The following is a 23,062-nucleotide window of genomic DNA, read 5'->3' on the forward strand; positions in this document are numbered from 1 at the left end:
GGGCTAAGATTAATTAGGGAGATCGATGAACTAGATTATTTGAGACATCTCAAGCAATGAGGAGATGAAAATTAGTGGCAAGAGGAGGCTAGATGAGAGTGGACTTTCCAAGATTGGTGGAAGATCAATAGATTTGATTGTGCATGGGAGTTAGTGGATGGAGGGGATTTGGTAGGGCACCTAAATACTATGCGAGGATCCTCACAAAGGTGGTATTGATCACCACTAATACTTTGGAGTACAAATCCAAGATTTGTGGAAGATCAATAGATGTGATTGTGTATGTGAGTTAGTGGATGATGAGGATTTGGTAGGGTACCTAAGTACAATGGGAGGATCCTCACAAAGGTACCTAATACTTTGGGGTACAAATCCAAGATTTGTGGAAGATCAATAGATGTGATTGTGTATGTGAGTTAGTGGATGATGAGGATTTGGTAGGGTACCTAAGTACAATGGGAGGATCCTCACAAAGGTGGTTTTGGTCACCACACATACTTTGGAGTACAAAGGAGAATTTAAAATTCTCTTTTATGAAAAAGAGGAAGATATGCTCATGCCTCCAAGATACAAGGGTGAATTTAAAATTTAGCATTTAAGGTTGACTCATACCTTAGAGTATCCCATGAGGGTACTTGGAATGGCATGTGGATTTTATGGGGATTTAGGAAGGTCAAATAATCACTTGATCATTATTTAACCCATGTTCAAATAATTAGATGAGAATTAGAGAATAATGGAGAATTAGAGGAGGATTATGGAGGATGCCTAAAATAGACAAATTAAATGAATAGAAAACATCTATTTAATTTTGGGAGGAAAGAGGACAATAGACTAGGCAAAAAATTAAAGAAATTATTTACCATAGATTATACCTTTAGGAGATACATAAATAATATTTGGATGATGAATTGCTTATCAAAATTATTATGGGAATATAAATTAAATAAAAGGGACATTATTTAATTAATGTTGAGTTGGAAATTTAGGATAACAAGATAAGTTGATCAAATGTGAATGATCAATTTTAGATGTCTAGAATTTTAGTTACTCGTGGGTGAATTTCTTGAAATTTCAGAGAAAAATATTCAACTTGAGACTCTGGAGTAGTGGATATCTAATTCAAGGAAGACTAGAAATTAGAGTTGAGACCAACAAAAGAGGAGGCTTTGTTCATAAAACTTTGTGATTCCAACAATAATATTTTAACATATCACATAAATAGCATTGATCATCTACAATTTCCATCTCAATCTATTGGGTTCAATATCTACTTAAACCTACACAATATATGTATAATGCATGGTGGCTATTTAGTTGTCTTTTGTTTTGTATCAATATTCTTAATTTAATTTGGTTCCTTCTTTGAACATCATAGCAATCTACAAATATTATAAATTGCTTTAGTAATTTTGTTTCTATTTCTTTCATTGTTAATTAATGCAAATTTTGTATCTACATTTGTATGTTTTTCTATATAATATATATGGTTCTTTTGAATAATCTTTAAACTTATAATTAGTATATATGTACAATTCATAGGTATAGGTATGGTTTGAATTGTCAACTTGGGAAGTGTTTCATTCAATTACTAAACAAACAATAAAACCATGATATTTAATTGGCTTTCATAAGAAAATAGATTTAATGTATTCTCCAATGTGGATTTATCATGAGGTTCAAGATGCTTGATGTCACACCATCCTTCAAACTTCTACATGCAGGCTATGGAATTTCAAATTTTTATAAAGTTAAAGAAAATGTGTCAATGAAAACCCAAATCATCCCTTATGATTGTGACTATGCAGATCTTTCATCATCATTAGAAAATAATAATATTGGTCAATAGTATGATAGTTTTGGTCAAAAAAAAGGAATAATTTGGCAATGGCTAAAATTGGAAACCATTTGAACAATTCATAATGTGGCAATTGTTAATGTTACAAATTTAAAATTTTGAATTTTAGTTTTAGTTTATTTTGACAACATAATCACATTTACCTCCATATATTGTATTGTTATACACCATCTTATTATAACAAAAGAATTCCAAATTATTATTTAAACATGTCAAATTTTAGTATTATTACAAGACAATGAATTAATATCATGAAATGAACAAAATGCTTACTAAAGTTTAATGAAAAAATCACACAATTGGACACAAAATTTATAAATTAAAGTCTAACTAATTTAATAATCGTTAAAATATGGGAAGATATGGGACCAAAGAACTCTAAAAAATACTTTATAGTGCTTCAATATGTTCCAAAATCAAAGATATGGTGTTTATATAATGAGTGGTGTCTATTTAGTTGTCTTTTATTTTGTATTATTATCATTAGTTTAATTTGATTCCTTCTTTCAAACATAACATTTCAATCTACAAATATTCTGAATTGTATTACCAAAGTTGTTTTTATTTCTTTAGTTGTTAATTAATACAAACTCATATCTATATTTGTATGTCTTTTTATGTATACTAGCTCTATGACTTTTTTAACCAATTATCTTTAGACTTATTAATTTTTATATATGTATCTTTTATGGTTACATTTTAAATATAAATGCATAACAAACAAAATGTATATTTTTGTAGGACTAGACGCAATAGAAGTCTACTTCAAATTTCATTAGAATGATAGAACTTTGTGAATTAAGCAGACAAATAATTTTAAAATTTAAATTTTCAAAAAAAAAATGTTTATTTGCATATCCATGACATTGTTTCAATATCTCATATTAGAAATACTTGTTTGCATCCACCCTAATCTAATAATGCAATAAAAGTAGATTGTTCTTATTTACTTTCATTATAGTGTGTTACAATTAACATTCCCCGACTCCAAGTTCCAACCTTTCCTTTATGATAATCTTACATATTCACTTTTTACTCAAGTAAAATCAATTTTTTTCTTTACTTTCTTACATAACTCCAAACATTAAATTCAATGAAAAAAAAAATAAAAAAATAGATAATAACAAATATCCAAGAGGTAATTAACATTATTTAATTGCATCTAAAATATGTTGGTTCAATAAAAGTAGATTGTTCTTATTTACTTTCATTAACATTATTTAATGCAATAAAAGTAGATTGTTCTTATTTACTTTCATTATAGTGTGTTACAATTAACATTCCCCGACTCCAAGTTCCAACCTTTCCTTTATGATAATCTTACATATTCACTTTTTACTCAAGTAAAATCAATTTTGTTCTTTGCTTTCTTACATAACTCCAAACATTAAATTCAATGAAAAAAAAAACAAAAAAATAGACAATAACAAATATCCAAGAGGTAATTAACATTATTTAATTGCATCTAAAATATGTTGGTTCAATTCTTTGATACTCAAGTCATTTTATTATGTGCTTTATAGATGAAAACTTCAAAATTTAAATTCAATATCAATTAAAGATTTCAAAGCTTGCAATTCTAGAAACATACTTGAAGGAAATATCATTGTAGTGTTTAAAACTGTATTAAATAAAACCGTACAACACATGAAGTTTTTTGTACTATTTAATAAATATAAAAACTAAAATGATAATCACCTTAAATGTAACTAGCGATCTTGCAATCAATGTCAAGATAAATAATTGGATCAACAATTTGAATATTAAGCTTTGAAATTGCCTTCAAAACTGATTCTAATCTTGGAGATTGTGATTGTGTTTATTTTAAATAAATTAAGTATAATTGAAATTATACCCCATCTTTGCCAAGAGTATGATTTCATACCAACCACTACCATGAAACAAGTGATTATAAGCACACGTGACCATGTTACTAAAACAATAGGTGCGCTAATAATTTCCATTAAAAAAAAAATAATATCCAATTAATATAAAAGATAAGAGAAACAATATCCAATTAATATAAAAGATAAGAGATTTTGACATTAACAAAGTACATGATGTCATGTACTTTATATATGATATTTTCTCATACTAGATGTCATGCTCTCTTACCTACTATTGTTTAGAGTAAAACTATTTTCAACTGTTGTTAAAGTATTCATCTTTCAATTCGTACATATATAATTCATATTTATTGAACATTGACATTATTAAAACTATTCAACTTGTTCATATGTTGTTCATTTCATGTTTTCTAGAAAATTGAAATTACTACCTTATTTATTTATTGATGCATATGCTTATGTTTGTGATTATCATTATGAATAATACAAAATGAAACATTCATTTTGTATGGAATCACTTTCTTATTATTTATCCATTGTTATTTGTTACAACTACTTATATAATACAATAATAATTTACTAATAGAAACTTTAAAATTTTGTGAGAACAATTAGGCTACAAACACAAACAATAATAAATTTCCTTTTACTTAAATTGCCACTAATGTCAAATTAAATGTTACAAAAATTTAATATTTATGCCCTATATATCTTATTTTCTCATACTAGATGTCATGCTCTCTTACCTACTATTGTTTAGAGTAAACTATTTTCAACTTGTACGTATATATTGTCATCCATTTTCAATATGTAGGTCATATTTCTTGAACATTGACATTATTAAAACTATTCAACTTGTTCATATGTTGTTCATTTCATGTTTCTAGAAAATTGATTGATGCCTATGCTTATGTCATGAATAATTCAAAATGAAGCATTTAATGGAATCATATTTTTTTATTTTTTTTATAGAGGGTTGTTTACAAATTCATTTTTGCTATCTGACCTTTGGTTCCGCCCAATTCATTTCGGACATAATCCCAGCATTATGCCTTTTAGATGTCGGTGCCTTGCACTCAACAAGACTTGATCACTGATGGGCTCATTAAGAATCTTTCAACTTCACCAACAGAAAGACCCAATGACACTGCACCTCTTATAATTTTCTTCAATGTATTGTTGAAGTCTTCTCAACTTTCATTTTAGTTCTTATAAAATATCTTTCCACTAAGATCTCCAAAGTAATAGCAATGATCGTACCATCGACAAGAACCTATCCCAATGCGTTTCTTGTTCCATCTCTGTACTATCTAGTTTACACAAACATTGGTTTCCACATTTTAATCAATTGTTATTGACGGTCAAATGTGCATCCAGTCTGGTTGATTGACATTCTATTCCCAGGTTTATTATGTTTTGGATGACAGCATGTTCCCCCCATGTTTCAATGGTCTTAAGGACATGCAAATTCTAACTTTCAGACCTCGATCATTCCACTTTGACCATGTGATTTCTTTTTCTGCAGTCTTGTTGCAGTTCTGTAACGTCTATAAAAAAATATGTTCTAATACACACAACTCCAATTGACAAGATGCATTCCAAGTTGCAAAAGATTCTTCAAAATTTGAAAAAAAGAATAAAATACATTAATTTTCTTATTATAGCTTCTAAATTAGCAGAGCAATATACAAAGCATCTTCATTATATGGTGAGCAGCCTGTCTCCAGTTCATCTCCAACCATCTGAATTCATTGTACACTAAAATTGAAGTATTAAAATCTCTGACCAGCAAAACATCTCGAGGTAACATGTACAATTTTGGGATCGCTGAGAAGCTATCCAGCAGAAAAGATGCAGATCTCTGCATTATGATGACAGCAGTTGGGTGTGTGCCATCCTTTACACAAATCTAGAATATGGTTTACAGATTTGTTTTATTCTCAATCATCTTCCCTTTTCACAGAAGACAAAATTGCAACACTTGTTATGATAAAATAAATTCAAGACAAACAATATGCCCTGATCAGAGGTCTGATTCATATGTAATAGCTAGATTTCATAAACAAACTTTTTGAAACGGACCATATGATCCGTTTGCAATCCTAGTGCAACTGACATACTTCCATCATTTGTAGGACTGGGCAAAATGAAACCAAGACCTTCATAAGCAATACCTCCAGGTCCCATGAATATTGGTCTTCCCCAACCAAAATCTGCATCATGGATGGGCAAACGAGCCCAGCTTGTGAGGCCAATATTAGGACACCTAAAACTATGAGCACCTCTAACTAAAGCAGTCAGATCAGGTTGCAGTTCCAAATAGTCTAAAGCAGATCGCAAGTATTCATCATCCATCCTCCCCAAGGCTTCATGAATTCTGCTTGCAGAATAATACAGAGGCTTTGAAACTAGATCCCCTGAAACGGCAATGGGTGTCGTGGTGAAAATACAATTGCCAAAATAACCAGGGGGAAGAGGCGGTCGAAGCCTGCTTCTGCCATCTGTTGCAATGTACAACTTGGTTTCTTGGTCATCTGTAAGATTTCTTGCTTTACAAGCACATCTCCAAACATGTCCAGAGAGCATTTCATAGCTACTGTAGGCCACTTTGTTTCCATTTTCTTTGGCCTTTCCTTTAAGTATTTCTATCTGTTCTCTGGTGATTTTGAAGATCCCAACTGAGAAATCATTTTTGTTTCCCTTTACAGAATCATTTTGATTCTTTAGGGCTGGAGGGGGTTGATACTCTACATGATGAAATTTTGGAGTTGGAGGATTTCTTGCTCTTAAGAGAGTTCTATCTATGAATGGTGGAAGAGTAATGTCTAGCCCTCGGGCCACATCAGACCAGGTGTTGATGAAGTGTAAACCAGCATACCCATCGGCCGCATGATGTTGCATTCCCACACCTAATGACACTCCTCCACATTTGAAAAAGGTTACCTGTATGTGGACACATTGATGGATACAAAGAGCAGAAATATTAGTTACCTCTAAGAAATTCTGATCTGTATATGCAATAATTGAAAATTCTAAAGGAACTAATCCGGTCAAAGCATTTCATTTATTAAACATTGAATTCTTGTGATGAAGTCAATGTTATCAGAGACTGAGTATGCTATTTATACAGATTCCTTGAAACACTGGATGATCTGAATAGCTTCTGCAGCTTAAAGATTCCAAAGACAGAACCCAAAGAACTAAGCAAGGATGCAGCTAGGACCAGTATGTTGGCTCTGGTAAGCCTTGGTCAAAAATTTAAAATGAAAATGTGGAGAGTAAAACACACAAATGCTCAGAATTTGTGTGTTTTACTGCCTTAAGAATTTGAAGATAAACAACCTCTGAATTGAGCTTCATTTCTTCCGGGAACAAATTCCAGATTAGGAATTTTACCAAAAACAAAATAAAAAAGGAAAGTCAGAGTCATGAAATTGACAATATTACCAGTCCCCCGTCAAGACACCTAATATTCTCACTATCATGAGATTTCTTTTGTCTTTCTCATCATCCCTTCAGGGAGAATTGCCAGAGTGCAATTCAAACAAGGTAAGGAGATAAAGTTGAACCTTGAAAATAACTGATTCCCAGAGTGCTAGTGAATAAGGTCATAATTGTAGTTGCGTAGCTGGGAGATTAATCTAATAGAACTTGGATTTTGCAATTAATTTCATTTCAAACTTTAAATGCTTAAAAATTGACCGCCCATGACTTTTTTGAAATACCCATTTCAAAACAGATAATAAAGAATAATTCACTGGTTTAGTTCATTAAAGATGAAAATATTCAAGCAAAGCTAGAGAGTAAATACATCGAAGGAGGGAAAAAAGAACAATGGATTTTTTCTTATCCTCAAGGCACAGTTAGATCCTATGGGAGTGCTCCAAATTGGATTTCCTGCAATACAGCTTGGATTAACCCGTCTCGAAGAGAAAGCCTGTAGGTCTAGGGTTTAAAAAGGCACGGTGACCTCTTTGTACCCTAAACTCCCAAATAAGAAATTCTGGGTAAGGGGGCCCGAGAAAATTCATGCGGTCAACTTGTGAAGTGATCATGGCCTCAATTTGAAACAGGGTTGTTGCATTCCTAGAGTTTTGTAAATCTGATAACAGAGCGAGAACAGAAAATGACAAAATAAATCAAGAAATTGGGTTAGCAATAAATATACCTGAAGTACAAGCAGAGGATATGCAGAAATGTCTTCCGTATAATGAACTTTCGGAACGAGCTGGTTGAGCTCCATAGTGGGCGCGAAATCCCCAAAGTCATCAATCACAGAATCCGTAACAGCCTCCACAAGAAGAACCCCTTGGCCATTGCAATTAATTTCAATACGCCCATCTGGGTCTCTCTTCAGTCGGCCTGCCATGGGATAGAAAGGGACCAGCACCTTACTCAGAGCTTCCTTTAGAATCTCGATTGAAAAGAAGTCCGGACTGCCGGTGGGTCTGTAGAAATAAACACTAGCAGTATGTATTCTTGGAACGACCAGGTCCACATTAGAGTTCCACAGATCCCTCTGTGGAGTGGGTAATGCAGGCTGCACCATTGACGAACTCTTCACAGTTATATTCATCTCTGCCTCTAGGAAATCTGGTACAAAAGAATGTAGCGAAGTGTGAGAGGGAATTCGATGTGGGTTTTGTCATAAAATGGGTGTTAAACATAACGTCAAATGCAAACACCTCTAGATAAAAGATCAAAGATCATGAGAGAACAGAGCCAAAACATTGTGCATTTAATCTTCAAATAACTCAGATTACAGAAATGAAATAAATAAGTCGTCTTACGCAACGTAAGGCAATCGAAATAGTTGTAATCCTAACCTAAAAATGGAGAATAACGAGGTAACCGTTTTGCAGGATTCAGCAGAATTAGTACACATTTCTAGGCCAGTCACAACGTACAGAGACTGATAAGACAGATGGATTGCAGATAGAACAACACGAGGCAAAGTTGTTTATAAAGTAGAACTTCACGGGTTATCAATGCAAAACAACTGCCCTAGCCAACACCTACCTATGCTCCATGATTGGCATGAACGTTTGCACATTTTTCATCTGATACCTAGATGTCTCTATCTATACATTTAAAGGTCAGGCTATTCCATTTTCATTAAAGTGCCTGACAACACTTACCCACCTGAATGAAGCACTTGGCAAATACTACAAAGAATGATGCGGTTACTTCATATTGAACAGAAGCCCAATCTTGTTTTCCGCATTTGAAAGAAACCTGAATCGAATACTACTAATTCACAATTTCATTACCCAGTAATCAACCACGCAGCTTTCGAAAATTCCAACAAAATATGCAGAATTCCTCTCTCCCGCGGATCAAACCGGTCTAAGTCCCCTACCCCGGAGATTTAAATTCAGAGAGCAAAACCCACATAAGAAACCACACAATTTCATCAATTTTTTAATTCCTCTCCGAGTTATATACATAGAAATGTGGTATTTTTTGGAGCTCCCTAGTAAATGGTTCATGTGGCTTCAATGGATAACAAGCTAAGCACGCTTGATGGTGGATAAAAGTTTACATTAAATCTCCAAAATATCATAATACATATTAAAAAATCTGGCATCTACAAAATCTGCATTACTTCTGCAGTCTTTGTTCATCAATCAATTATCCATACTATGGATCAAGAAGTGCCAATGCTTTGAACAATTTTCAGCTTTCCACTGAAAACCAATCACGGCTGCAGAAGCATTAAAATCTCTCATAACTTCATCACACATCATCCAAAGTTTTTAGATAAAAGTTACAGCCAGAGACCAGGCATTCACTCATCCAAGAACATGAAAACCAGAGCAATTACAAGATATGTCATTTCAATACATTCCAAAGAAACGTTACAGCATTAATGAACTCATCCACAACAACATCCATACAGTCTAGAATCTAAATGTCCAAGGTATTGAGAAAAGCAATAAACATGAGTACCTCACAAGAAAAATCGAAACACGTCTCCTTCTTCTTCTTCCTTCCACTAATCCAAAAGTGTGCAGTAAATCGTATACTGTAAATTGTTGATGGGTAGATGACCGATATATCAATATACCCAATTAATCATAAGAGAACAAAATGTATAGACATTGTTCAAATGCAATGCTACAGCCATGTTTTTGTGTGTGAGGAAAGGATATGGAGAATAGATGCCCTTCCCTGCAGAATGTAGGTTTGAAGATTGTTTTTAAAGGGACCGATTGCTTGCTAGGTGCCATAAGCTTGGGCCCACTGCCCTTACCAACTCCCTCTACCCACCCACTAGCAACCATCTTTGAATACAAATATTAAATTAATCATCAATCCTCCATGGATTACCTTCACTTACCTAATTACAAATCTTAATCAATCCTCTGTCAATTGATTGTTTGTGTGTCAAACTGTAATCTCTATCCATTCAACACAAAAGGCAGTGTTTTGAAATATCAGTTATCTTGCTTGGGCATGAGTAATGCTTACGATCTGGTCTTTCTTTTGTTTTCATTTTTCCCTTTCCCACATGAATTGAATGATGGTTTTCTTCTTTTGGTTTACTTGTCCTCTTCAAAATCCAAGGATAGTGACATTTTCTTAGAGGAGCCAACCCTAATAGGAGCAAGGGAAGATGGAACGGCTTACCTAAAGTCTCTTTTATCTTTTCACCCACGGGCGGCGGGGGAGAACATGCGGGGGGAACATTAAACACAAGCATTCGAAGTTCATGACCTTTTTTTTTTCAAATTAGAATTCTCTTTTTGATTGAGTCAAGAATGGATTTTTTTTAAATTAGAATTATATCTTTGGTTTAGTTCAAAACGAAATGTCATTTATTCTATCAATTATTCTTATTTCTTATGATATTGAACAATTCCATTTCTTACAATATCATTAATCAATCTCATTTCTTATGATATTGAATGATCTTATTTCTTACGATATCATTGAACGATCTCATTTCTTATGATATTGAACTATCTCATTTCTTATGATATTGAACGATCTCATTTTTTACAATATTGAACACTCTCATTTTTCCGATATTAAACAATCTCATTTTTTATGGTATTGAATGATTTCATTTCTTATGATATCAAACGATCTCATTTCTTACGTTATTGGAGTGTTGTAGTTAAGATTTGAGCACTCAAGAGTCGAGTCAAAACTATTCAACTTCACCAAGACCACACACTTTTTGACTTTAACATCTATTTTAAATGCAGTAATTCATATATATTCCTAATGATGATGATATAGTGACATCAAAATGCATGTTAGCTCTAAATGATGAAGTGTAGATAATGCAATTATCTTCAATAAACTATAATTTGTAGTTGTCATTATTCTGTTATTTTTAATTATTAGGATCTTATCAAGAGTTTTCAGTCCTTAGATGATTTTTAATTTAGTATCATTATATGTTTATTAAATATAAATGTGTAGTTGTCTTTAGTATGATTTGTTTTTTTAATTATAAGTTTTTGTGAAGAGCTTTCACTAACTTTGTACTATTTCTATGTTAACATAATTAGTATTTTTAGGATGTATTTGTAGTTGTCTTTATTATCATTAGGGAAGCATTAAACACAAGCATTGGCTTTTGCATTCAAAGTTTATGACTTTTTTTTGTCAAATTAGAAATATCTTTTTGGTTGAGTCAAGAATGGATTTTATTTTTATTTTTTTTAATTAGAATTATCTTTTGAGTTTAGGCGAGAATAGAGGGGTGTTTATTCTATTATTGAATGATCTCATTTCTTACGATATTGAACGATCTTATTTCTCATGATATTGAACAATCTCATTTCTTATTACATTGGGTGTTTGCACTTAAGATTTTACTCAAGAGTAGAATCGAAACCAATCAACTTCACCTAGACTACTAGCTCTTTTAATTTTAAAATTTATTTTAAATTCAGTAAGTTCAAATATGGTAGTAATGATGATGATATAGTGACATCAAAATGCATATTAGGTTTAAATGACATGAAGTGTAGATAATGCAATCATCTTTTAAGAGTTTTTCAAGTCCTTGGATGATTTCTTATATAATATTATTATATGTATGTTAAATATAAATTTGCAGTTGTCTTTAGTATGCTATGTTTTTTTAATTATAAGTTTTTTGTGAAGAGTTTTCACTAAATTTATACTATTTCTAATTTAACATAATTAGTATTTTTAAGGATGTATTTGTAGTTGTCATTATTATCTTTAGGGAAGCATTAAACACAAGCATTGACTCTTGCATTCAAAGTATATGACTTTTTTTTCAAATTAGAATTATATTTTTGGTTGAGTCAAGAATGGATTTTTCTTTTTAAATTAAAATTATATTTTTGGTTTAGTCAAGAATGGAAGGGCGTTTATTCTACCATTGAATGATCTCATTTCTTATGGCATTGGACGTTTGCACTTAAGATTTGATCACTCGAGAGCCAAGTCAAAACCATTCAACTTCACCAAGACCACTAGCTCTTTACCTTTAACATCTATTTTAAATTCAATAAATTCAATTATATTCATAATGATGATGATATAGTGACATCAAAGTGCATGATAGGTTTAAATGATGAAGTGTAGATAATGCAATTATCTTTTATAAACTATAATTTGTAATTGTCTTTATTATGTTGTTTTTAAATATTTGGATCTTATCAAGAATTTTAACAATCCTTACATGATTTCTAATTAAATATTATTATATGTTTTGTCAAATATAAATTTGTAGTTATTTTTAGTATGTTATGTTTTTTCAATTATATATTTTTTTGTGTAGAGCTTTCACTAAGTTTGTACTATTTCTAATTTAATAGCATTATTATTTTTTGAGGATGTATTTATAATTGTCTTTATTATTATTGCATAATGAAATTAACATGTCCATGTTAATTCTCATTTAATTTTTAGCAACTTCAGATTATTTCTAATTTAATATTATTATGTGTTATTAAATATCTAATATTTATTGTTGTATTTACTATGCTAAGTTTTTTAATTGTAAGTTTTGTGAAGAGCTTTCACTAACTTTGTACTATTTTTAATTTAATAGAATTAGTATTTTTTAAGGATGTATTTGTAGTTGTCTTTATATTATTGCATAATGAAATTAACATATCCATGTTAATTCTCATTTAGTGGTCAGGATTAAATTGGGAAAATATTGAAATCTAATTTTTTCAAAATTTTCTATGTTTTAGTAAATTGCAATTTTGAGGGTCTTCGGTGCATTTTTGGACAAATATGCTGTTTCCGAAATTTGGTTTTAGATTATTTGAATACCTTTCCAACGCATCAAACGGTTTGTAATTCGGAGCTAGGATGAGAAAGTTATGCCTTCTCAAAGTGGACTAAAATTTTATATTTAGTTTTTTGATAATTTTGATAGTTTTAGTAGTTTAATTGTAATAAACATTATGGTGACTCTTCGTTTCAATTCCAAGGGATTTGTGTGACCCTTGGGATACATTCGACTTGTATAAACTCCAATTTGGAATAGAATGGAGATAGTTTTTGGTTTGCAATCTTCTTGTTGTCAATTTTTGTGTTGAAATCTACAATACCGCAGGTATCACACCAGGTATTGTAATCTGGTTTTCATAAATCAGATCATTTAGTTTTTATCAACTTTAGATTATTTCTAATTTCATATTATTATATGCTATTAAATATTTGTAGTTGTCTTTAATATTCTAAATTTTTTAATCATAAGTTTTTGTAAGGAGTTTCCACAAATTTTATACTAGTTCAATTTTAATTTAATTAGTACTTTTAAGTATGTATTTATAGCTGTCTTTATTATTACATAATGAAATTAGCATATCCATAGTGATTCTCATTTAGTTTTTAGCAACTTTAGATTATTTTTAATTTAATATGATCATATGCTATTAAATATTTTTAGTTGTCTTTAGTATGTCTATTTCTAATTTTATTTTATTATTATTTTTTAAGTATGTTTTTATAGTTGTCTTTATTGTTGCATAATGAAATTAACATATCCATGTGTCAATTCTCGCTTAATTTTGATCATGTTGAGAGTGTTTCTAATTTAATATTATTATATATTTATTAAATACAAAATTTATATTTGTCTTTAATATGTTAAGTTTTACATTATTTGTTTTTTAGAAAATTTTCACAAATGTCATACTATTTTTAAACTAATATAATTAGTATTTTTAAGTATGTATTTATAGTTGTCTTTATTATTATATAACAAAATTAACATACCCATGCCAATTCTCATTTATTTTTTAGCATATCTTGATGGAACATCTTAATACAATTACATATCTATAAGTGATACTTTTTTATACTAATTTTGACTCTTAATCTAATAACTTTCACTATCAATCTCATCCATATTTGTACTAACCCTCATAGTTTGACCTTATATCATTCTTAGTTGTGCGAATTCCAAGATATTCACATTTTTATCCATCCATTTTATATCTCTATGTATTTTCTTACTACCTTAAAATTAATATTTTATCCTTATGATTCCAACTTCACTTTCAATCAATCTAGTTCATGTTGGGAACCTAGAATTCAAATATTGTGTTGTTCTTTCTTTCTTTCTTTATTTCTTTCTTGTTATGTGTGGTTATGTTCAAATGATATTAGAATTTGCAAGATTAGATAACTTGTGACATCTTTACTCATATGGTTAATGGTGGAAATTATATTTATCCCTTCATTTAGTAGTAGAGCTTAGTTTAGGACTAAAGGAGGGGATGCCTTGTGGTATTACTCCTTGTTTGAGTGGACTTTGGTTGTAGTTGATCTTATTTCAAGGGAATTTATGGAAATACTTCTAGAGTGAAGGTGTAGAGGATCAATCGAATACACTTTGAGTATTTGATGTTCATGTTGGTTGCTCTTACACTATTAGAGTTGGTCATGTGATGAACTTGACCTAGATCTCATGTTTGGTAATACGGGATAATTTCTTAGTTGTGTGGAGGTTGTGGAGATGGTTATGTGGTGACCTAAAATCTCTTGGATAACATCTTAGATACTTGTTCTTAAAGTCAACCCATAAGAGTGTGTTTCACCTTTTGATCAAAGTGGGACATTGAAATCAACATTTTCACCAAAATTTTACCGTTTGACACTTATAACAACTAAACTATTAAGAATTTGAAGATTGTGTGAAGTAGTGGTGCTTGAGATTTTTTATATAGATTATAAATATATATTTGTATAATATTAAGAAATAATTTATGACATTTAACGTAACTTGTAATAATTTATTTTTTATAGTTCAATATATTTAAAAAGTGGTGTTACTTCAATAAAGCATAACTTCGTTGTAGAAAGGATTAAATTACAAATTTTTGAACACAAATTTTTAACATCAATATCTAGTTTACAAATTCATAATTTGTTGTTTCATAACTTTTTTGTAACATTTGAAGTAAAAGTAACTATAATTCAAGCATACATTACTTCAATAATACATCTCTTTTCATATTGATTTGAATTAACTTTTTTTTGTTAAAATAAGAATATCAATACTTAGTGCACAAATAAATTTTTTTATTATCTATTTTACTATTCTTCCTTGTTTGTGGAATAGATACCTTCATAATTGATGAAAAACCTATTTTCATTAGAAAATAAAAAATAAATATAATAGTCAAAGTAAATATATTAAAAATTATGCTCATTGGAAAGATTACTTCAAGTGCTACAAACTTGCCAAATATCTTGTGCGGGTGATTTGATTTGAAGGTTCAACTTGAGGTCTAAATACAAATGTTTTGATCAAAATCTTAGACATGGAAGGAAAGAGGTCATCTAAGAGCCTTCAGTGGCTACAAGAAACAATAAAATAATCAATATCTTAACTTTTTTTTTGTTGAAATGAGAACATCAATACCTAATACATAGATAATTTTTATTTTTTTATTATCTATTTTATTGATCTTCCATGTGTGTGGAGCATGTTGGGATCCAAGAAAACTGAGAGGGGGGGGTGAATCAGTGTTCTGCTGGTATGAACAGTTTTTATCCTTTTATACCATACACATATAAACCGGTAAACATATAAACATATAACAAGAAGCAAATAAACCATCCACATAAATGAACACCATAACACACAAAATTTATACGTGGAAAACCTCAAAGAGGAAAAACCACGGTGGGATTTGTGACCCACAATATCAGTTCATTGGCCATATGAAAAGATATTACATATAATAGGGGCCTGCACATACAGGAAGGCATATTGCCTAGAGCATACTGCTCATCACTAAAGAGCCTCAGTGAATACAAGCTTTCTGCTAAAGTAAATTATTGAAAATGAACTCAAGAATGCATCTGCTATGCCAAATAGAGTTTTGGTTCTGGCTCTTCTCTGTATGGGTTCATAAACCCTGAACTACTACCGGTATCTCTTCTCCTCCAAGAATGCTTTCCAAGCTATCTACAGATCATTGCATGATATAACATTCGCATACAAAATGATCTTCATACATATATTTCACATTATATAGTTCTTCTATATTCTCCTATATCCACACATTTCATATCCCCAAAATAACCTAGCAGATTGACCTATATACCCATTACAAATAATATGCCTTATGTCGGCTTACAATACATTTACAAAAGATATTCAATTTCGGCCTTAACAATAATTACAAAATGATTTATTAAATCCTCATTGATGTCGTCTTCCAATGAAGTATTGATGTCGGTGCCGGTGTAGCCTTGAATGCTCCAAAGCTGGTATTTGCCGGTATATGCCTCCCTAGTGTCGGTATATGACTTCCATCTGATCTTGTTGCCATCAATGACAACAAAATGAATCCAATGAGTGTCAATTGCCAACAATCTCCCCCTTTGGCATTGATGGCAACACTCATGTGAAAAATGGATTCCCTGTCGGTATGCTCCCCCTGAGCAATACATTCCATCTAATATCCTGATATCCTTCCCATGTGTTTTTATCTGGTATTCTTTGATATTTTTCACATATATGCATACTCCCCCCTTTGACATTAATGTCAAAGACCGGTGAAAGAATTGAAAGAATTTCATAACAAAAGAATAAATGAATACTGTTAGTTTCACTGGAGCTTAATCATCTTCAAGATTTCTGGGTATGCCTTTTGCAATAACTGAAGATATGTATCCCAGCCAATTTTGAAAGTATCAGAAATAGATGCTAGTCCACTTAGTAAGTGGGCATGTGTTTCCTTCTCTTGGACATCTGTTGGTGTGGGTCTAGCTATCATGTCCACGCACTCTCTCTTATGAACACCCAATGAATCTAATCTAGGAATTACCAGTCCTCTTAGACTTCTTGCCCTTCGCATGATTTTATCTCTCTCCTTCTCAAAAGAAAAAAATTGTTTCTCTAAGGACAAAATTTGTCCATCAACAGATGTTGTCAGTGTAGTCAATCCATCAAAAGAATTAGCAATTTTAGCTATCTTATCATATAACTCTTTTAATTTGCTATCTACATTAGTCATAAGAATTTCTATGTTACAACACACTCTGTAGATATTTGTACGTCGTTTTAAACAAACCTCTATAGGAATAAGTTTTTCCTCAATTTTCTTCTTCTCTGTTTCTATAATCTGATCAAAAGCAATTATTTCAGCTGTTGTGAATTTATCCAAAGCTTGTTGGTCTGCAATCTGCCTCAGAGATTGAAAATTGTTAGAGATATGCTCTGTTAGAGTCTTGAGCTTGCTAGAAGGGCTTGCTCCATCTTCAATCTGACAGTCAGGTATTAATCTGTGCAGCACTATGACTGATTGATGAATTATTCCTTTATTTGTAGTACCTTCCTTCAGTAATTTTTGAGTATCCATCATCATCAATTCAGTTGGACTCAACTCAAAGACTAATTTCTTCTCAACCTAAGAAGTGTGAATTGCCAAAACCTTTGTTGGGGAATCAGTTTTAACTGTCGGTATGGACTTAGTTGCTTTTACCTTGTCCATCTCAACCTCTTTTGCACCAGTGGCTTCACCACTTGGTGCAGTGTCAGTTACTGTCGGTGGAGTATTATCCATAGTATTTACAGTGTCCTGTACATTACCTTGATAAAAAATGGTTTGTGTCGGTACAGACTGTACACTCTCCTTAACTTTCAATTGTGTCTGAATATCTATAGTTACTACCGGTTGTGTCAAAATTGGAGTTGAACTGCCCAAAATACCTTTCTCCTTTGATTTGACAGGAATGGTGGAAGTTGTTGCCCTTGCAAATTCTTCTTGAGATTTGAGAAATCTTGGGTTTTTCTGAAAGAATTTGGTCCATCCCTTACTAGTCTCATTTATCACCTCATTTACTCTCACCATCATAAGGCTTATCTATCGAGGTTTGCTACTGAAAACTGTCCTATTTGTAGTACCTATGCATCTTTTCATTTCTTCATTATTTACAGCACCACACATTTCCAAAAGTGCTACTTCGTTAATCTCCATATCTCTCTTGACAACGTCAAGTCTTCTAGCCTCAAGTTTATTATACAAGGATAAAGGTATCTCCTTCAAAATTTCAACTAAGGCTTTCTTATAAATGTCTATATATAACAAAATGGCCTCTTCTAACTCATTTTGCTCATTCTCTTCTAAATATTCATAATACTTTGATACATTTTTCAATATTCCATCTTTTGTAATTTCATCAATAAGCTCAACACAGGTCATTGTGGTCTTAATAGTTTCAGTATCATCACCCTTCTTCTTTTTGCTTGTGGTTGCCGATGTGACTGGTTTTCTCTTTTGCATAGGCTTCCTTGCCGATGGTGGAGGTGCAGTAGGATTAGTTTCCTTTCTAACAAGTCTCCTCCTAGGCTCTGCCTTCTTATGCTCTATCGGTGGTTGTACCAAATTCTTCCTTTGTACCCTTTTGAAAGCCAAAGGTTCATTATCCTCAGAATCAGAATCAGAAGTGATAGGGGAAATGTGGACTTGTGGCTTCTTCACTTCTGCAGTACCAACCTCTGCTGGTTTAGTTACCTGTTTGGATCCTGAACCCAATTAAGTGTCAATCTTATACATTACATCTTGTACATATGCTGACATCTTTTCTATTTTCTTCTCTCTTCTCTTCCTGTTAAAATTGATTTTCACTTCAAGAGCCTTCTCTCATGTTGTACCAAAATGCTATGTTTTATCATCTAATGGGGCATCTAACAACATTTTTGCATAGAGTTCAAAAATGCTATCATCCACCTCATATCCAAGCTCTGTCACCTATATTGTCCTTGGTTCAACTGCTTCCATAACAGTTTCATCAGTTCTTACCATAAAACAGATATCAGTGGAATATTTCTCCACAATGTTCTTTGATATTCTCTCCCTTTGCCTCATGTTTTCTTGGAATGTCTTGAAATACCCCCAAAGTTTCTCATCTCTGTCGGTACCAAGACTGGTGATTGCTTCCTTGATATGCATACCTACCGGTATGTCATAAGCCCAATGCTTCTTCCCTAGACTAGGTAGCTCATTCACGAAGTAAAGCATTAAACAAACAATCAAATTTCCATATCTAAAAGTGCCTTTCTTGATTCCTTTGATCTTACCAATGTTCAACATCAATTCACTCCTCATCCATTCACATAAATCATACTTCACATTGTTCCTTAGCATCCGATATGCAACATGAATGCATGAACTAGCAACAGAATTCAATCGGTTGGATTGAGTTACCTTGTAACCTATTATCATGCTTGCAAATTTTACATCAGTGTCAGTGATTGTGCTTATCCTCAGTGATCTGCTATCAGACGTTGCACCAGTGAGTTTTTTGACCTTATTGTTGGAAACTTTCTTGTCAGGTTCTTATCCAGCTTTGGGTAATCTGGTGACTACTTGAATAGCTCCTTTGTGATAATGTAAGGCCTATCTAGCCAAATAAATTTGTTGTGAACCCTACTTAGAACGTATCCGATAACCTCATCTTTGAATCCTGGTATGTATAGAATACCGATTAACCCTAGATCCTCAATTTCTTTGTATTCCGGTTTGATGGTTCCGGAGTCTCCCAGTATCATGGATTGATACATGCTTTTGATGTCCTCTATGCCCAAATCATCCAGGGTGTAGTGAATGTATGCCCTCACATATTCAGCATACATTATGTCATCAGGAACCCTAGAAAATGCTCCCACAGAGTCTTCCTTTTTAGCAATTTTGGGAACCTCCTTAAATACTGGCCTTAACCTATCCTTGACTTCGACAATGGTGGGATTTGCAATGAAAGTAGGAGCTGGAGATCCAAATGCCATTTCAAAAAATACCTGAAAGTGAACGTCGGTGGAAGATTTATTGCTTCAGATAATTGCTCGAAATCCTTTCACAATGCTTTGCTCGCTCTTAACTCGCCTTTTCTTCGATCTAAATAGTTGAATGCTTGGTGAGTGAAAATGATTTCACTTACCCCCTTTTATTAGCAAATAAAACCCTAATTTTCTATAATAAATGCTTCACCAACAACCCTATGGATGTCGGTTTCACAGTCATGTGTCGGGTGAACCTTCATCGATGATGAACACAACTCTCCAGATCTCCTTAGATCTCTTCCAAGGTGATATGCAAAATTTAGCAATGACTTTGCCAACCCCTAAGGCTTATGCCTTAGTTACCAGTGGAATTTCCTGTCGGTGGAGGAATACCCTATTCTACCGGTGGAGTTACCGATGTAGATCCATCTCCACTTGGTTCTTCAGATTTTCTAACCCATCTCTTGGTGTGATCTTGTTGTATTTCATCTACCTTCTGCTTTCCTTTCTCATTATCTTTATCATTATTAACTAGTTGAGTCTTGCTTCTACAATACTTAGCAATATGACCTATTTTGTTGCATGCATAACATGTAACATTATTCTTCTAAATTTCTTTGACATATCCGGTATCATTTCTTGACCTAAAATGATTAGCAAAATGTCCAAACTTTCCACATGCATGACATTTAACATTCATTCTACAATCTTATGATCTATGACCATATTTCTTGCAATCTGTGCATTGACCAGGAACATAATTGTAGTTTTGATTTGCTTTATTTTTACATTGTTTAGCCATATGCCCAAATTTGTTGCAAATAAAACATCTACCATTGAATTTATAAGCATTAGATTGCCTTACCGGTTTCCTCTATTCTGATGAGTTTTGCGTATCGGTTGTCTGATCTTCATTTGTAGTACTGGAGCTTTCACCTTGTACAAATCCAAGTCCTCTATAATCATCAATCTGTCTTTGTCTTTTCAATAAGTCATCCAACTATGCAGCACTGATCCTAAACTTTTCTTTATACTCACTTGCAGTAGTCAGATCATCTCTCAGAGTAGTTATTTGTCTTTCAAGTTCTTGTTCATTGTTCTAGGAGTGTGCCAAATCAGTTCTCAACAAATTATTCTCATGAGTCAATCTGCCACATTCATCAAATTTGTTCTTCAGAGATATAATAAGATTATCTTCCTTCTTCTTTCTATCCTCAATATCTTTTGATAACCTCATAGTAAGATATTGTAGTTCATTCTTCATGATCATGTTTGCTTGACTTTGTTTCTGACATTGTTCCTTAAGAGCATTCTTCTCCTCATCATCCGGTTTTTGCAAAAGTTATTTTCTCTTGGCTTGAGCAGATGATAACCTTTCATGCAAGATAAGAATGAATTCATTTGCAGAATTCAATTCTTCTTGAAATTTCAAGTTCTTCATCCTTTTAGCATCATAATCCTCAAGAGCCATCTCAAGTTGCTTCTCCATAGCCATGTTCAAATATTTCGGTTTCAGGATCTTCCTCAAGTTGTTAAACTTCTTCTGAGGTACTAAGCTCTGATACCAATTGTTGGTATCCAAGAAAACTGAGAGGGGTGGGGGGTGAATCAGTATTCTGTCGGTATAAACATTTTTTATCCTTTTATACCATACATATATAAACCGGTGAACAAATAAACATATAACAAGAAGCAAATAAACCATCCACATAAATGAACACCATAACACACATAATTTATATGTGGAAAACCTCAAAGAGGAAAAACCATGATGGGATTTGTGACCCACAATATCAGTTCACTGGCCATATGAAAAGATATTACATATAATAGGGGCGTGCACATGCAAGAAGGCATATTGCCTAGAGCATATTGCTCATCACTAAAGACCCTCACTGACTACAAGCTTTCTACTAAATTAAATTACTGAAAATGAACTCAAGAATGCATATGCTATGCCAAATAGAGTTTTGGTTCTGGCTCTGCTCTATACCGGTTCATAAACCCTGAACTCCTACAGGTATCTCTTCTCCTCCAAGAATGCTTTCCAAGCTATCTACATATCATTGCATGATATAACATTCACATACAAAATGATCTTCATACATATATTTTGTATTATATAGTTCTGCTATATTCTCTTATATCCACACATTTCATATCCCCCAAAATAACCTAGCAGACTGACCTATATACCCATTACATATAATATGCCTTATGTCGGCTTACAATACATTTACAAAAGATATTCAATGTCAGCCTTGACAATAATTACAAAATGATTTATCAAGTAAATCCTCCTTGATGTTGGCTTCCAATGAAGTATTGATGTTGGTGTCAGTATCGGTGTTGATGCCGGTGTAGGCTTGAATGCTCCAAATCCGGTATTTGCCGATATATGCCTCCTAGTGCCGGTATATGACTTCCATCTAATCTTGTTGCCATCAATGACAACATAATGAATCCAATGAGTGTCAATTGCCAATAGAACAAAGACTATCATAATTGATGAAAAACCTATCTTCAGTAGTAAATAGAAAATAGAAAATAAATATAATAATTAAATTAAATATATTCAAAAATTATATTTGTTGGAAAGCTTACTTCAAGCACTACAAACTTGTCAAATATCTTGTGTGGTTGATTCCATTTGAAGGTTTGACTTGAGATCTAAAAGTGAAGATTTTGAACAAAATCTTAGACATGGAAGGGAAGAGGCCATGCAAGAGCCTCCAATGGCTACAAGTAATAATAAAATAATTAATATAAAGGACTTCCAAAAAAAGGTATGAATGGTTAATAAAATAGATATAATTAATCATTAAAAAAGGTCCCAAGTTTGAATTAATAAAACAATAAGAATTATATACTAATATTAACTTAGAAAATATTTGCAAATAAAATATATATATATATATATTTGAATTTTTAGCTTTTGTAGGTGAACTTTTTGAACTAAATTTGTAAAAAAGTTTATAATTTTTAGCTTTGTGGCAAGTGAACATATTTGACAAAGCAATCATACATAAATATTTTGCGAATGAGGAAATGAGAAATAAGAGAGCAAGGAAAAATAAGACTATGAGGGCATGTTCAACAAAAAGGGATATAAAGAAT

The 23,062-nt window shown here is 32.2% G+C and overlaps 1 protein-coding gene across 3 annotated transcripts; it reads right to left on the reverse strand.

Moving 5' to 3' along the window:
• Positions 1-5,328: 5,328 nt before the first annotated feature.
• On the reverse strand, positions 5,329-9,890 carry LOC131077790 (shikimate O-hydroxycinnamoyltransferase). Of its 3 annotated transcripts, none has more exons than XM_058015339.2 (3): positions 9,655-9,890; positions 7,874-8,298; positions 5,329-6,648 (listed from the first exon to the last, which is right to left on the reverse strand). In XM_058015339.2, exons 2-3 carry the CDS (start codon positions 8,279-8,281, stop codon positions 5,755-5,757), a joined length of 1,302 nt encoding a protein of 433 aa, XP_057871322.2. In that variant the 5' UTR covers positions 8,282-8,298; positions 9,655-9,890; the 3' UTR covers positions 5,329-5,754. The 3 variants fall into 3 exon arrangements, with proteins under 3 accessions (XP_057871322.2, XP_059068166.1, XP_057871323.2); XM_059212183.1 differs by lacking the exon at positions 9,655-9,890 and adding an exon at positions 8,848-9,615; XM_058015340.2 differs by lacking the exon at positions 9,655-9,890 and adding an exon at positions 8,532-8,660.
• Positions 9,891-23,062: the final 13,172 nt, after the last annotated feature.

The sequence above is a fragment of the Cryptomeria japonica genome, chromosome 10, assembly GCF_030272615.1.
Source record: "Cryptomeria japonica chromosome 10, Sugi_1.0, whole genome shotgun sequence".
Classification (NCBI taxonomy): Eukaryota; Viridiplantae; Streptophyta; class Pinopsida; order Cupressales; family Cupressaceae; genus Cryptomeria; species Cryptomeria japonica.